General features: G+C 35.3%; 1 protein-coding gene across 4 annotated transcripts; it reads left to right on the top strand.

The window, feature by feature from the left end:
* The first annotated feature begins 5,640 nt into the window (after positions 1-5,640).
* LOC110893804 lies at positions 5,641-14,234 on the top strand. Of its 4 annotated transcripts, none has more exons than XM_035980723.1 (8): positions 5,641-7,281; positions 7,490-7,552; positions 7,626-7,716; positions 8,012-8,074; positions 8,334-8,398; positions 8,484-8,557; positions 11,045-11,283; positions 12,961-14,234. In XM_035980723.1, exon 8 carries the CDS (start codon positions 13,107-13,109, stop codon positions 14,163-14,165), a length of 1,059 nt encoding a protein of 352 aa, XP_035836616.1. In that variant the 5' UTR covers positions 5,641-7,281; positions 7,490-7,552; positions 7,626-7,716; positions 8,012-8,074; positions 8,334-8,398; positions 8,484-8,557; positions 11,045-11,283; positions 12,961-13,106; the 3' UTR covers positions 14,166-14,234. The 4 variants fall into 4 exon arrangements, 3 of the variants coding, with proteins under 3 accessions (XP_035836616.1, XP_035836617.1, XP_035836618.1); XM_035980724.1 differs by having other exon boundaries at positions 7,922-8,074; XM_035980725.1 differs by lacking the exon at positions 8,012-8,074.
* The last annotated feature ends 568 nt before the right edge of the window (positions 14,235-14,802 follow it).

The following is a 14,802-nucleotide window of genomic DNA, read 5'->3' as shown; positions in this document are numbered from 1 at the left end:
CCTTAATTCGATTAAATCGCCAATAGCTTTTACCGGGGCTCCTAATCTGGAACGAAGGTTTTAATTAACCTCTTAGAATCCTAACGGGTCTTTATATTAGCCGTAGCCTAGACCGGTTGGTTCCGATATATATAGATATGGTTTAATCGCGCGAAAAGGCGAAAACCGAGAATGGAATGTGATTCTGCCCAAACAAGTTCAGAGACTTGTTTTATATGGGTTCAATGTTCACACTCTGGATTTTGGGGTCCAAATAATATATTTTGACCCGTATCGGCTATTTTATGAAAACTAGTTTCATAAGCCGAACCGTGCGCGCAATAGGCGAAACGGTTAACCATGAGAGTCTTACGCTTATTTCCTAAGTCAATATGCCTTAAAGAAGTTGTGGTATCAGTAGGATACCTTCCATAGTGTCCGTAACGAGTTTTAGTTAAAATATCGCCCCGTAGGGGTTTATCGGTCATTTTAAAGACTTTTAAAGAGCTTTTCGAGTTCTACAGGAAATCTGAGTTTCTCGAACAGTTTATAAAGGCTAAAATACTTTATTTATTATTTAAAATCCGTAGCAACTGGAATCGGGTCGAAAGACCTTGTAGAACTCATGTTTTGGCCGAAAAGGGCATATTCGGTATTTACCGAACCGTAGCCATAACCGCAGGTTATGAGCAAGGTAAAAATTATTAAAAATCTTTAAAATTCTCAAAATATTATTTTACCACAGTGGGTAAAAGTTTTGGTGACGAAATCTTGGTTTAGATGGGCGTTAGGCTAATTGCGCCGTTTATTACAAAAGTTTATTTTAATTGCGCTAATTAGCATAACTCTCATTCCAGACCTCGGATTGACGTGAAACTTTAAGGACATGCTTATAATTTAATAAGCAAGGTTCTGGTCCGTTCACGTGTCCGAAATACTCGTTTTATTTTCAAAAGGCCGTTACGGTCAACTTTTAGGCGATTAACGGAAATGCGCAAAAGACTCGGATAACTCATGAACCGATCACAGAGGTTTATACCAACATGTGACCTGGTCCTAAGAGAGTCCTAAGGCATATCTATACCTCACTAAAACGGGTCAGAACTGAAGTCAAAGCAAAAGTCAAACTTTTGCGACATTCGGCTCCGAACCGGTTCAATATAGCAAATGGTCGATTCAAACGAGCGCAAACAAGTTTATATACCTATTATCATGTTTTATGATTATCAAAACAGGTTCCATAACATGTACATTACAGATTATGTGCAAAATGGCAAAACGACTTTCTGTTGACTTTTTAAGTGCGCGTTTGACTCGATATTTGACATAGTTAGAGCGGTGATCAGGGGGAACCCTTTTAGGGGTTTATTACCCACATAAATACCAACTCAAAACTACTTTTGATTCGTCATAAGACTGAACCATCACTGATTTATTTTATAGTCAAACCGTATTTACGACGGTTTGGTTTTTAGCTATTTACTAAGGAAATGTGAAACCACAAAGGGTTAGATCACTTACAGAAGCTTGAGAGAAGACTAAAGAACACAGAGGAATGCTAGAGAGCTCTTGGAATGATCAGATGAATGTGTTTTGAGTTGTGTGATTGTTATGAACCAAATGTGCTTATTTATAGTGTTCAAATGGCCATGAGATCATTACAACTCAGTCTACTTTTGATCATGGATGATGGGCAGGTGCCCCTAAGTGATATGGGTCGAGCATAGGGTGCCCATGCCTCATTAATTGGTTGTTGGTCTTTCAAAGGCTCCAAAAGGCAAGTAGTTACAAGTTTTCTGCATCTGGGCGTCCCACGCGGCCCGCATGGGAGTTCCCATGCATTTTTACGCGGGCCGCCTGAGTTTCAAAAACCAGGCGAGTAAATGAGGAGGCTCGCGACCCGCCTCAACTTATGCCTAAACCTCACGCGGGCCGCGAGAGGTTATATTTTCAGAAATTTTAAATCTTTTGTCATGATTACGAAATCTTGGTAATTAATAACGAAATCTTTCGTAATGATTTACCTGACCTTTCGGGTTTGAAGGGGTAACTTTGCGGTTTGGCCCTCGGTTAATTACAACTAAGGACCTCGTGTTATTTACCCGCGCTATTAAGTCCCCAGTTAGTTTATTAATTATTCAGAAAGCCTTAACTTTCATTATTGACGCTTTTAACCCTTCTCCTACGAATTCGATCGTAACTTTCTCGTTTCATAACGAAACTTCGCGAAATTTGTATATTATATTTTAGTGAGTGTATAATACTGTTACAAAGCTTTGGGAACGTTAAAGGGCCACTCAGAGGTATAATTAAACATGTTGACACAGTTAACCCCTGTAGCTTGTAATCTCTCACTTTCTTTCGTGTTTCGCTTCCGTACGATCTATGATTCATTCGTTTGAAGGTTCAAGCATTTATTTAGGGTTACTATTCAGTATATTTACCCTTGTTTGACATTTATAACCCTCGAATTTGCATACTTTCTAGGTTTGTCAAAAGTAGTCCTTTATTTATTATAGATGCCACGTGTAATCAAATGACACGTGTTAACACATCATTGGACACAAAAATTCGAGGTGTTACAATGAGCAAATGTAAGCGCGCCACGTGTACCACTACACCAGCCACAGCAGAGCAGACAAGAGGATAATCCCCTTGGCCGGACAGCTGGCGCGCACCTACAGCTGGCACAACTGCTCCTCCATCCTTTACCCTCCGGCTATAAATAGGACCCTTTATCATTCAGGTTGAGGATCTTTACTCTCCATACTCACTCTATACACACACTGTTTATTTCTCTCAGAACAGTACTTATTCTCACGCGGGAGCCTGGTTAAGAGGGAAATCCCCTTTCTCCCCCTCTTAACGAGACTGACGGTGTTTACTGTTTTGCAGGTCTCAAGCCATCGTTACGAGTAAGAAAAGAGGTTGAACCCCATAGACGAAATAACCCCATCGATAAACCTTGTGTTAATCGGTGTTTCATCAGTGAAGTTTAAATCAATCTTTGATTATATTATTTTACAGTTTTGTCTTTGGGGGAATGGTGGGTGTCTTGGATTGGGCTCCACGTACAAGCCAAGCCCGGATAAGGATCAACCCACATCCTATAAAACGAGACTAAACCATTCATATCAACAGACCTCTCTCCCTCTCACTTCTCCCAATATTAGAGATGTACAAACCGGTTAATTTTAATAACGGGTTCGGTTAACCAGTTATACCAGTTAATTTGACTTTTTGACTTTAACCAGTTAATGCTTTAACCGGTTGTTTTCTTAACTGATCTGGTTAATTACTTTAACCAGTTTGGTTAATTAACTGGTTATTTTCAGTTATTAACCGGTTATTTTGCTTTTTTGTAATTTTTTGGTTTTTTTATCGGTTAACGTGTCTATCGGTTAAAAACAACTGGTTAATAACAATTGCTATACTAAATACTTATAACAGGTTACTAACATACGGTTAAAAATAACCACTAACCGGTTATTCCAAAATCAGTTATTAACCGATTACGGTTTCGATTAATAACCGGTTACGGTTAATTAACCGGTTATTTTGTGCACTTGTACTCCCCATCTCTTACTATTCACTTTACTATATATAATCCTTATATACACATTGTATCTACATTATTACATGAAGACGTAGCGCCAATCCAATCTTTTTGGGGGCCAACGTAAAATAAAATTTTGGGGCCTTTTTTTCCTTATTTGATATAAAGAATACTCCTTTATCCATGTTTGGAAAAAAAAAATCTAACACAACTATAATAGAGAGTGGTTTGCTTGGATAAGGAACCAAACAATTTGTGCTTATTTTATCATTCGGGCATAATTATTCTACAAGTTTTTGGGTTGAAAATGTTTGAGCTTATAAAAAAATGAGATTATAGTCATATCAAGTATCTTATTTTTTGGTTAGATGTATACTTGTATTTTTTTAGGGGTATCCTTTATATAAAACCGAAAAAAAACACTACGAATACGGGGTTGAGCCGTAGCCCGTGCTAGGGCTCATAATACTATGGTTCCGCCCGTAGTGAAGACCCTAAGTTCAAGCCTGAGTTGTTTGTATTATAGGGTCGGCCCTCATATCTAGAGACTTACCTTTAAGTGGAAACTTATCATTTATTTATCTGTTGAGTTGATTGAGATTTTTTTTTCTTTTCTTTTTTTTTTTTTTTTTTGCTATTTTTCTGAACTGGACACTCTAAGTGATGATTGTGCAGATTCTAGCAAACACCATGTGGCAATCGACAGGGCAAATGTGGCGATAACAATGGTGTTTACATATATAGCATAGAAGAAGACACTGGGTGGTTGGGGGCAGGGGCGGACCCACATTGGTGCCACCGGGGTTCCCGGACCCTAATCTTTTAAAAAAAACAGTAGATTCGGTATATTAAATTGTATATGGACCCCATAAATACAATTAGGTGGACATTATAGAAATAAAAAGAAAGCTGGTGTAGTGGTAAATCTCCCTCTTTTCCACCAAGAGGTCATGGGTTCAATCCTTGGTAAGCCCATTTTTCTTATTTTTTTTTAAAAATCTAGTTCAAACCTCACTTTAACTCGACCCGAACGAGGACCGACCCGAAAATGGACCCCATTGAAATAAAATCCTGTGTCCGCCACTGGTTGGGGGATTTATTCTTATATTTTTCTTTATTTTAGTCAATACTTTAAAAACAACTCATTTCGGTAAATAAGTTTTGTAACTAGATTGTTGCCTTTATGCCGCGCGTTGCGGCGGCAATGACGACTCTGTTGTTTATAATTGGCAACATGTTAACTGGTGCGTTAACACATGAAAACGCGTGTTTCGACGTATTTGATCTAACTCAATGTAACATATATAAACATTATAGTTACAGTGTGCGATGATAACATTAACGTGTGGTGTCTGCACACATGTGTGGTGTCTGCACACATGACATTACACGTTTTTTACTTTGTTACATATGTTTCATTTGCGACATTAACATCATTAGACATATGTCTTGGTCCTTGCGATGTAAAGTCGTAAAAGTAATTTAGTTATTAACATGGTTGCGCATAGATAAAAAAATATAATAATGTGTCACACGTAACGGTGTAAAATCGTAAAAGTATATATTATATATTATATTATAGATTCACATATCGTAGTCACCAATATTTTATTTTGAATGAAATTACATTATAGTTAATGCAACTAATATTACATCAAATTTTAGAAACACTTTTTAGTTTTCCATTATCTTTGCCTCTTTGAGGTAACCTTTAAGTTGACAATTATAACGTTATTTATTAGAGGTTAAACTTAACTAACCTTTAAGTTGACAATTATAACATTATTTATTAGAGGTTAAACTTAACTATTGATTGATATAATATTAGAGATTAAACTTAACTATTGATTGATATAATACGAAAATGATCAAAAACATTTTCAATTGACTGTCAAAGAATGTTAAAAGTATGTAGTGATAACTTTAATTTTATTTCTTAGAACAAACAATGTTTGATATTATTATTTACTAACAAAACCTCAAAGATTGTTGAAAATATGAACTCAACATCAATTCACGTCACGGGTTGAGGTGGATTATCACATGCGGACTTCAAACCGAATTAAATTCTAATATATAGAAATTGTGACAGTAGCCCCTGGACTTTTTGAATATTGTGACAAAGACTTTCTCTTCATCTGTTTCTCCTTCTACAATTTCACAACCATATACAACCGCAAACATGGATCCTCGCCTGCTTTTCACATACAAAAAAAAATCTACAGCCGGCCAAGACCATCTGCCACCCTCTGCGACGACCACAGGTGCACTCTCTAAAGTCGCTGGAAACATCTGAATGTTAATACAAATCAGATCCAAATGGAAGAGCGTCATGCACCCTGAATTTCTGCGAGAATTCTCAACGGACCAGTTTTGTTCAGCAAACTACAGATCCGAGTTCCATCGGTCACCAGTTTGTCTCCGATCGGCTCTCGGGTTTGTCTGTCACTATTGGATCTGGCCGCCGTCCTTCAGCTTGTAGAACCACCGTTGTGACCACTGCTGTAAGGGTTGTAATCGTGCTGCCGGAGTTTGCCTCAACCAACGAAAAGAATAAAGTACTGAAACAAAGGGCAAGACTTCATAATGGTAAAATTGTAATTTAGGAAGAGGGGTGTGCGTGTCTATTTTGAAAGTGTAAGGGTGATTTGTCAGTGGCAAAGAAAGTGTAGGGGTGTTTTGGGTCGGCGTCAAAGGCCACCGACCTTTGTTTTTAAGATAGAGTAAATAACACCCTTTTAAAAAATGAAAAAAAAAAAAACTAAAAATCACCAAGAAAAGAATAAAGGATATAAGACTATTTACTAAGAAAAGAATAAATGATAAAAAAAAAATTAACTAGGTATCAATGCTTTGCTTGATGATAATTCATCAATGAAAAATGAAAAAAAAAAACTAAAAATCACCAAGAAAAGAATAAAAAAATAAGACTATTTACTAAGAAAAGAATAAATGATAAAAAAAAAGATTTAACTAGGTATCAATTCTTTGCTTGATGATAATTTATCAATAGTATTTCATCGTCTTCGTCTTAAGTTACAGTCAAAATTATATTGTACTAATGATCATTAGTCGATCTATATGATCTAATAGCTTAAGAACAAACAATAATTAAAAAAAAGGTATTTGTATTTATTTGGCTAATAGTTATTAAAACCTATATAAAGAAGCAAGTTCTTTATGCATATGTGACTTGTAACCCTTGCTTAGGGTGTTTTTCAAAAAAAAAAAAAAATCTTGTGCATATTTGTGGTGTACCCTTTGGTTTGTGGGTTGCACCTTTTTTTTTCCATACCACGTGCCCGTGACTCAGATTAGCAAGCAGCTAATGGTTTTAGGGGGAAAACCATGAGACATCAAACCCTTATTCCTTTCGTCAGATTAAAGATATAGAGGGAGCAACAGAAAGATTGCTGAGAGAGGCGGGGAATCGATTCCAAGGTGGTTTGAATTGATGGCGGTGGGTTGAGCCGGAGCTGTAGAGACGGTGTTTCATGGCGGTGGTTCTGCCGCCGGTGATGGCGGGGGTTTGTCGAAGAAGAAGCCATCGCATCCGGTCCAGCACGGCGGCGCACAACGGAGTGTTTCGGAGTTAATTTGTTGTTTCAGTCCGTTAGTGTGTACGAGTCCAAACATCGCACCCGGCGGCGCACAACGGAAGGTTTCGGAGTTAATTTTTTGGTTTCAGTTTACATGATGCATCATCACGATCGACTAAAGCACTCCAGTCCTCACTGAAGCTCTGAGTAAGTATTTATTTTCCTTTATGCCATTAAGCTTGCTTTAATCACATTTAGGGTTTCAATTAAAGTATTGCATTTGGTTGTAAATTTTGGGGTAGATGTGTTTTCTTTCATAACTGGCATTCACCCTTTGCTTCTTTTGGTTTTGTGTTGAATGATGTATGATATTCAATTTTCCATCTTTCACAACAGTATCACTTTGAACTTGTAGGTATGGACAAGTACATTGCAAAGAACAATTTTGATTGCAAATCAAATAGTTGGGTTCCCAAAGGTTAGTGTGAATGTAAGATTTGTAGATATCATTTTTACTTTATGAAATATTTTTATTCCCTTTTTTCATATAGGTATAATGCCCTGCACTTGATGAGATAATGTCGGTGTATGCGATGGAATGATGTACGAAGAAATAAAAAAGAACATGCCTGAGGAACACGAGTATTTTTTATCCCCAAATCTACAAATTTATAGCTGTTGTCTTTTTTAATTTACGAAAACACCATTAAGTCATGTTAGGAACTTAGCATTACGTCTATTTTAGTGTGTAGTCTATAGCATTACATCTAATTTACGAAAACACCGTTAAGTCATAAGTCATATGGGATTTTCTATAAGTGAAGATTTTTTACTTGAATCATTAAAGGTCGCAAAGGATGATAAATTGAGGTATAAAACACCATTAAGTCATATGGGATTTTCTATAAGTGAAGATTTTTTACTTAAATCATTGAAGGTCGCAAAGGATGATAAATTATAGGTATCCTCATGGAGAGTCTTATTTGGATGTGATACAAAGGTTTGCATTTCTTACCCAATGAGCTACTTTTTCTATTTATGTTCCCTTTAAATGGGTCAATTTGGGTTGTGGTATCTCACTCAAAACCAAAAAAAAAAAAAAAAGCTAAAACCCTGCTAAATGGTTTTATATAAATACTTTGGGTCAATTCGACCCATCTCAATCCCATCCATTATGCCCCATCCAAACCACCTTTATCAATATATGACTTCAATTCTAATACATATAATTAAATGTTTAAATCCTTAATCTGTTGCAGGTTTGGAGACTGTTATAATGGAGTCTGAACGACAATGGGCTCCTGTTGTAGTAGTATCTCACAAGGTTAATCTTCATACTTCATCCCAACTCTTATTTTCAGAAATCAATAACCTTAAGTTAGTAACATCTGATTTTTGCTTTTGTACAGGTTGTTTTAAGAGCATTATATGCATATTTTGTTGATAGCCAGATAGACCACTGAAAGAAATTCCGCACATAGAGGTAATACCACCAAGTTTGCACATATTCTCAAAGTGGCAATTTCGACATGTTTATGCTAAACGGGTCAAATGGAACTAATTTACCTTAAAGAAAACAAGCCAAAAAGGGATGTGATACTAATGTAAAATTGGACATATTATTATTCTTGGGTCAACTTAACGTGACCGAGCTCGCACATCATGTTACCTCAAGGCATATTGATTTTAATGTTGTGGGTTCAGATGCCATTGCATACAATAATAAAGATACAAATGGGAGCCACAGGAGTAGAAGGGGAAAGATACAAGCTCATGGATTGAGATACATTTGCGCACCAACGTAACCGCTTGTAACTTTCTAACACTACTCGCGATATCCGTTTCTTCAACTTCTGATTCCCCCAAAATGAAATCAAACAGTAGACGAAACATTGGTTACTAAACATTAGTATTGTAATCGACTAAACATTAACAATCGCCTAACAGTCACAAAAATTGATAATTTTTGAGTCATTTATTGGGTGGTTGATGCTAATCAAGAGTCAGTTTGATATTTCTGAATTGTTCCTATAACATAAAGAAATTTATCTCGATGAGGTTAAAAAGTTCATTGGATATTATTATAAGTTATAAAGCGTGTCGGCGATGTTTCTGCCTTTGTAGCTCGCGCCGCAACGCGCGCGGGTAGAATATCTAGTTTAATAAAAAAATACAACTAATATTATACGTAGTTAGACAAAATTAACATGTTTGAAACCATCAAAACTCCCCCATACCCCCCTTCGTGCACCAACACAAAGCCAAGCTATCTCCACCCAGGTTGATGCCCCTCACACACCATAACTATTCTAGATACAGCCCATAACTTTTTCGACGTCCTTCCAACGAGTTTTGTCAAATTTATGGTATCAGCATAGATCTATAATCGAAACACAGAAAACTTCAACTGATTATGATTCAACCTAATAACAACAAATTGATTACAAATCTTGCGATGACAATGTAAATATAAGATCAATAATATTAATATATGATAATCAATCAATGATGAGCGAATGTGATATCAATGGCAATGTAATAATAGATCAATACTATACGGTGATTAATCAATGATGAGCCAATGTGATATCAATGGCAATGTAATAATAGATCAATACTATACGGTGATTAATCAATGATGAGCTAATTTGATATCAATGATAGTGTAATAGTACGATCAATCAATAGCGAGTCAATATGATAACAATTAACGATAAAAGTGATACAATACGCTGAACCATCAATGATGAATCTGTACAATAATAATCTATATTGAAAATACCCATGTGAGCCAATAACAACAGACAATAAACAGTATGTACATTAATTGCAAACTAATGCACCAATATGTATAGGGGATGTGGGCACTCACACCAATCCCAATATCAGTACAGTAACAGTAATATCCTAGAATCGGTCCATACGCCTTTCATTTTACACACTAAATATAATTTTTGATATAGTTTAATATTGGATCCCAAAAGCTTTAAAAAACTGAAACTAGAAATACAAAATATGTTGCTTTTTAAACTAGAACGTCTAATACATTAGCTTAAAGTAAGTTATGTATATACTTTTAGAGAAATGAGGGTAAGTTAAGTATATACTTTTACGACCATTAAAGAAAGGAATCCGTACCCTTTGAGTTTTGTATAATATCTTTTATTAGGACCATTAAAGAAAGGAATCCGTACCCTTTGAGTTGTATATAATATCGTTTGTATCTCAATTTTAGATTGACATCTATCTTTTCTTTTTGCTATTGTGTATTCTCACCCGTTTAATTTTTTTCTCCTCTTGTTAATATCTTAACATCCATCTTTTCTTTTTGCTATTGTGTATTCTCGCCCGTTTAATTTTTTCTCCTCTTGTTCTTTCCAATGTCAAGTCCTACATCAAATCCCATAATGAAGGTGTTACGTCATGAACATACTTTAACTCTTAATGATTTCAATCCCAAATATCCACACTTTGAACAAGTATATGATGATGAATATGATCTGATAATCAAAGAAGCCTTTAAATGTCAATGTAATCTTTGTTTTCAAGAAATAAACTTTATCCACAGGTATTATTACAAGTGTGATCAATGCGATTACTCATTACATAGATCATGTGCCGAGCTTCCAACAACATTAGAACATGCATCCCATTGTGCACATTATTTTATCCTCACAAAAAATGAGTCACAATGGTTGTGTCATATGTGTAACAAGCATCCTCTATATAAACAACAACTATGTTATCATTGTTCTCAATGTATGTTAAACATATGTTTAGACTGTGGTACAAATAAGATGCAACACGATATTGTATATCACCCTAGCCACAAACATCCATTAGTTCCCATCTATAGAGATATTTCGACATGTTGTGATGCTTGTGGAAAGAAACATGAAGGGTTCTTCTATATGTGTACCACATGTTGTTGTTCTTTCATCCATAACTTTTGTGTTTTCATGCCAAAAAGGTTACTAGTTCAAGATGGTACATTTGGGCGTTTTCTTCATACTCACCCACTCTGCCTTACTTACTCATTTCCGAAAGAAGATCAAAAGGCTAGATTTTATCCTACATGTAGGGTGTGTGAAAAATCTTTTTCTGGCACTGAGAATCTTTGGGTTTATAAATGCGAGAAATGCAGATATTATGCTCATTTGGATTGTGCAAATTTAAGTTTTTGGCAACCAGATTCCACTTCTGATTCAGGTACATCTATTTCTTTTTTTCGTGATGGGTTATTTGCAAGATATTTTCTTTTTTCCAGTAATTGTAGCTTGTCACCGTTTACTCAACATTTCTTGAATCTAGGGATGACAATTGAAACAAAACCCGATAGGCAAACCTGAGACAGAAAGCACCCGATACATATATTTGAAATTTTTTTATTTTTTATTTTTTCACCAACCCTACTTTAGTAACAATTAATTCTAATATTGATTATGATAGGTATGGAATCACTTAATTTTTTTTAGTTTATTGTAATTGTTAAAAACATAATTTATCCAAAAACTGCAATGGTAAGAAAAAATGTATTCGAAAGGCTAACGAGTTTTTTTAAACTAACGGGTATATCTAATACCCGTGAGTCTGCCCGAAACCCGACTCTTTTAGACTGAGTATAAGATACATATTTACAAAGGGTATGAGACAAATATTATAAAGAGTAAATTACTTTTTAAGTCCCTGTGTTTTAGTGATTTTAACCACTTGAGTTCAAAATCAAAATGTTTAACGTCTTGAGTCCCTAACTGTTTATTTTATAACGTTTTGAGTCCCAGTGTTTTAGTGGTATTAACCACTTGAGTCCAAAATCAAAAGTACAAGTGTTAAAAGTTGGAGTCAAAATGTTATAAAATGAGTTATTAAGGACTCAGGACGTTAAACTTTTTTAATCTCACCAATAAGATTAAAAACTCTTTTGTAACTATTTTTTTAAATAGTGGTTTTGTTATGTTCATAGTATTTTCTCGTTATTCTTTTTGTTTAATAAATGATTCTCTTTGGTTGTTTGATATGACTACATATGTTTTAGTTGTTTGATATGGCTAAATATGTATTCTAGTTTATTTGATACGAGAGAAGATTTCTTAAAGTTATACGATATAACACAAGATTTCACCCAAATTGTTTGAAATGGCCAAACTTCTATGTAACAAGAGAATTTTTCTTTTACTTTAACAAGAGAACTTTTCTTTAAAAATTAAAAAAAAAATTAAAAGAATAATAATTCTTTTAAGAAAGGCATATCTGCTTAAGGAGGTAAAGTGATAAATATCCATAACCTAGTGTCTAGTTGTTTTTTTTAATAAAAGTGATAGTGTATTTAAATTCTTGTAAGTATAAGGTTAAACGTTATTTAGGTGTAAAAATTGTTTGTCAAAAATAAGGTAAACTAAAATAAATTGTGGTGCCCATTTAGATTCTCATTAATGTATCGTATTGTAGCAAGCAAGATTAAGATTAGGTTAAGGGGTATGGGAGCATAGGATGGTGGACGATGTGCTACACCACCCCTCTTAGGGAACCACCATGATCCGAATGGATTAACCATGACAATCATGCACCTCCCTTTTCTTAATTAGTTAAATATATTTTATACAAAAATATTTTTTTTAAATACGGATGATGATTTGGGTGATGACCACACCATATAGGATTGTAGATGAGAGTGAAGTAATATGGTGCTGGCATGGAGGATAATGGTGGTCCTAGTGGTCATTATCACACCCTATAGTCTTAGGTGATATAAATTTGTAAGTGTTTGTTGGTGTTATCTAGGTTATCTTTATTTGTTGTTCTCTTGGTTATAATAAAGTATGCAAAATGTTCTCACATGTAACAAACTAACCTATTTTTAAATATTTTTATATTTGCACTTTTCAGCATTTGAACCCTCCACCTCTACGACATACAGGAGAGACCTTACAACCACAAAAAATTATGAAGACGGCCATAATGTTCTCCGTCTCCCGCTTCCCGAACAAACTTACAACATATTCATAGAACTTTTTTCTAAAGGAACTAACGAGATGAGGAGGATAACCCATAAAAGTCATGAACATCCACTAATTCTTGTGGATACATATCCACAATCCAATGACAATACAACACAAATGAATAAGGTTGAATATTTATGGCAGTTACTCAACAATGACAATATACCACAAATGAATAAGGCTGAATATGTATGTAATGGATGTGTGACCCCAATCATGGACATGCCATTTTACATGTGCACACATGGATGCAACTATGTTCTCCATGAATGGTGCACGCGGTTGCCCGCTGAATTAAAATGTTACATAGGTCACCAACAACATACCCTTATTCTTTTGCCGAAAGTTCCTCGTGGCTATCTTGGTTCATTCAGTTGTGGTGCATGCTCCTCCAGTCGCAATGGATTCGCTTACTCTTGTGTGAAATGTAATTACTACATAGATGTTTGGTGTGCACTTGTACCTAGAGATATCACACATAAATCTCATCCACATCACCGGCTTTCAAGAACTAACGAAAGATTGGACAAAGATTATTGTCGTATGTGTTTGTCTGGTTTCATGCATCCGAAAGAAACTTCATTGAGTTGCAAAGCTTGTAATTTTCATCTACACCTTGGGTGTGCTTTCTTTTTACGAGAGAGAATTAGGCACAAGTATGACAAGCACCCTTGGACTCTAACTTACTCGCCGGTTGAAAACCACGAGGGTGATTATTTTTGCGAAGTTTGTGAAGAGGAACTTAATCCTAATGCGTGTTTCTATCATTGTCATGAATGTTTGCAATCCATGCATACATCTTGTGCTCCGTTGATACCTCAAAAAACACCAAACATCATCATGCATGGCTCAACTTGGGAAGAGTTTTCTATTGATGAAAATATAAAGTATGGAAGCATTAAGTCTATGTTTCACCCACACCCTCTTTCATTGTTCGACTTAGAAACTGTAAATGTAGAAGATAGTTATGGTCGTTGCCCCGAGTGCTATCGGTTCCCCGGGTACGAACTAATCTTAAAGTGTCTTCAGTGTAGGTTTTATATTCATTATGGTTGTGCAGGACGCATTTATTTAAAGAAAAAGTGGGGTTAAGTTATTCTACAAATGCTCTAAAAAATAAGAAGTGTAAGAAGAAATTATAGAGTGACAAGTGTCCAAGAATCTAAACCCCCCACCCCCATCATCCACCCAATTTTTTTTTCTCGGGTTGGTGAGGGGGGGGGGGTGTTTAGGTTTTTTGTTTTTTTCGTTTTTTTGGTGTAGTGGGTTTATTTTTAGGAGTCTTTGTATACTTCTTACTTTTAGGAACCTTTGTATTTGGTCCTAATCCCAAAAAGTGATGGTATAGTGTTTTATTCACTATGAAAATGTATAGTTATTTATTCATAATGTTTGAGCATTTATATGTTTCCTTCTTTTTATTACATTAGTTAATTTGATTGTTGTATGCGGTGGCGAAGCTTGAGATTTTCGACCGTGGGGTCAAAAACTTATATACCTAAAAAAATTATAAAACCGAGGGTCGAAAACGTATATACCTTAAAAATCTACACGAAAACTAAATACCGGACACTACTGAGCGAAAAGTTTGGGGTATCCTGCGCCTCTTGTTGTAAGACAAGTATATAAAAAATAGGTAAAACTCGATTACAAAGTTTTTAGAAAGTTGAAAAACACCATAAAGTAGTTTGGAAGATCAAGTGTATCACTAATTTCCCCCACTCCAAAC

Source organism: Helianthus annuus, chromosome 12 (genome assembly GCF_002127325.2).
Source record: "Helianthus annuus cultivar XRQ/B chromosome 12, HanXRQr2.0-SUNRISE, whole genome shotgun sequence".
NCBI classification, from domain to species: domain Eukaryota; kingdom Viridiplantae; phylum Streptophyta; class Magnoliopsida; order Asterales; family Asteraceae; genus Helianthus; species Helianthus annuus.
The sequence above is the reverse complement of the archived record's forward strand: the minus strand, read 5'-3'. Positions and strand labels throughout refer to the sequence as shown.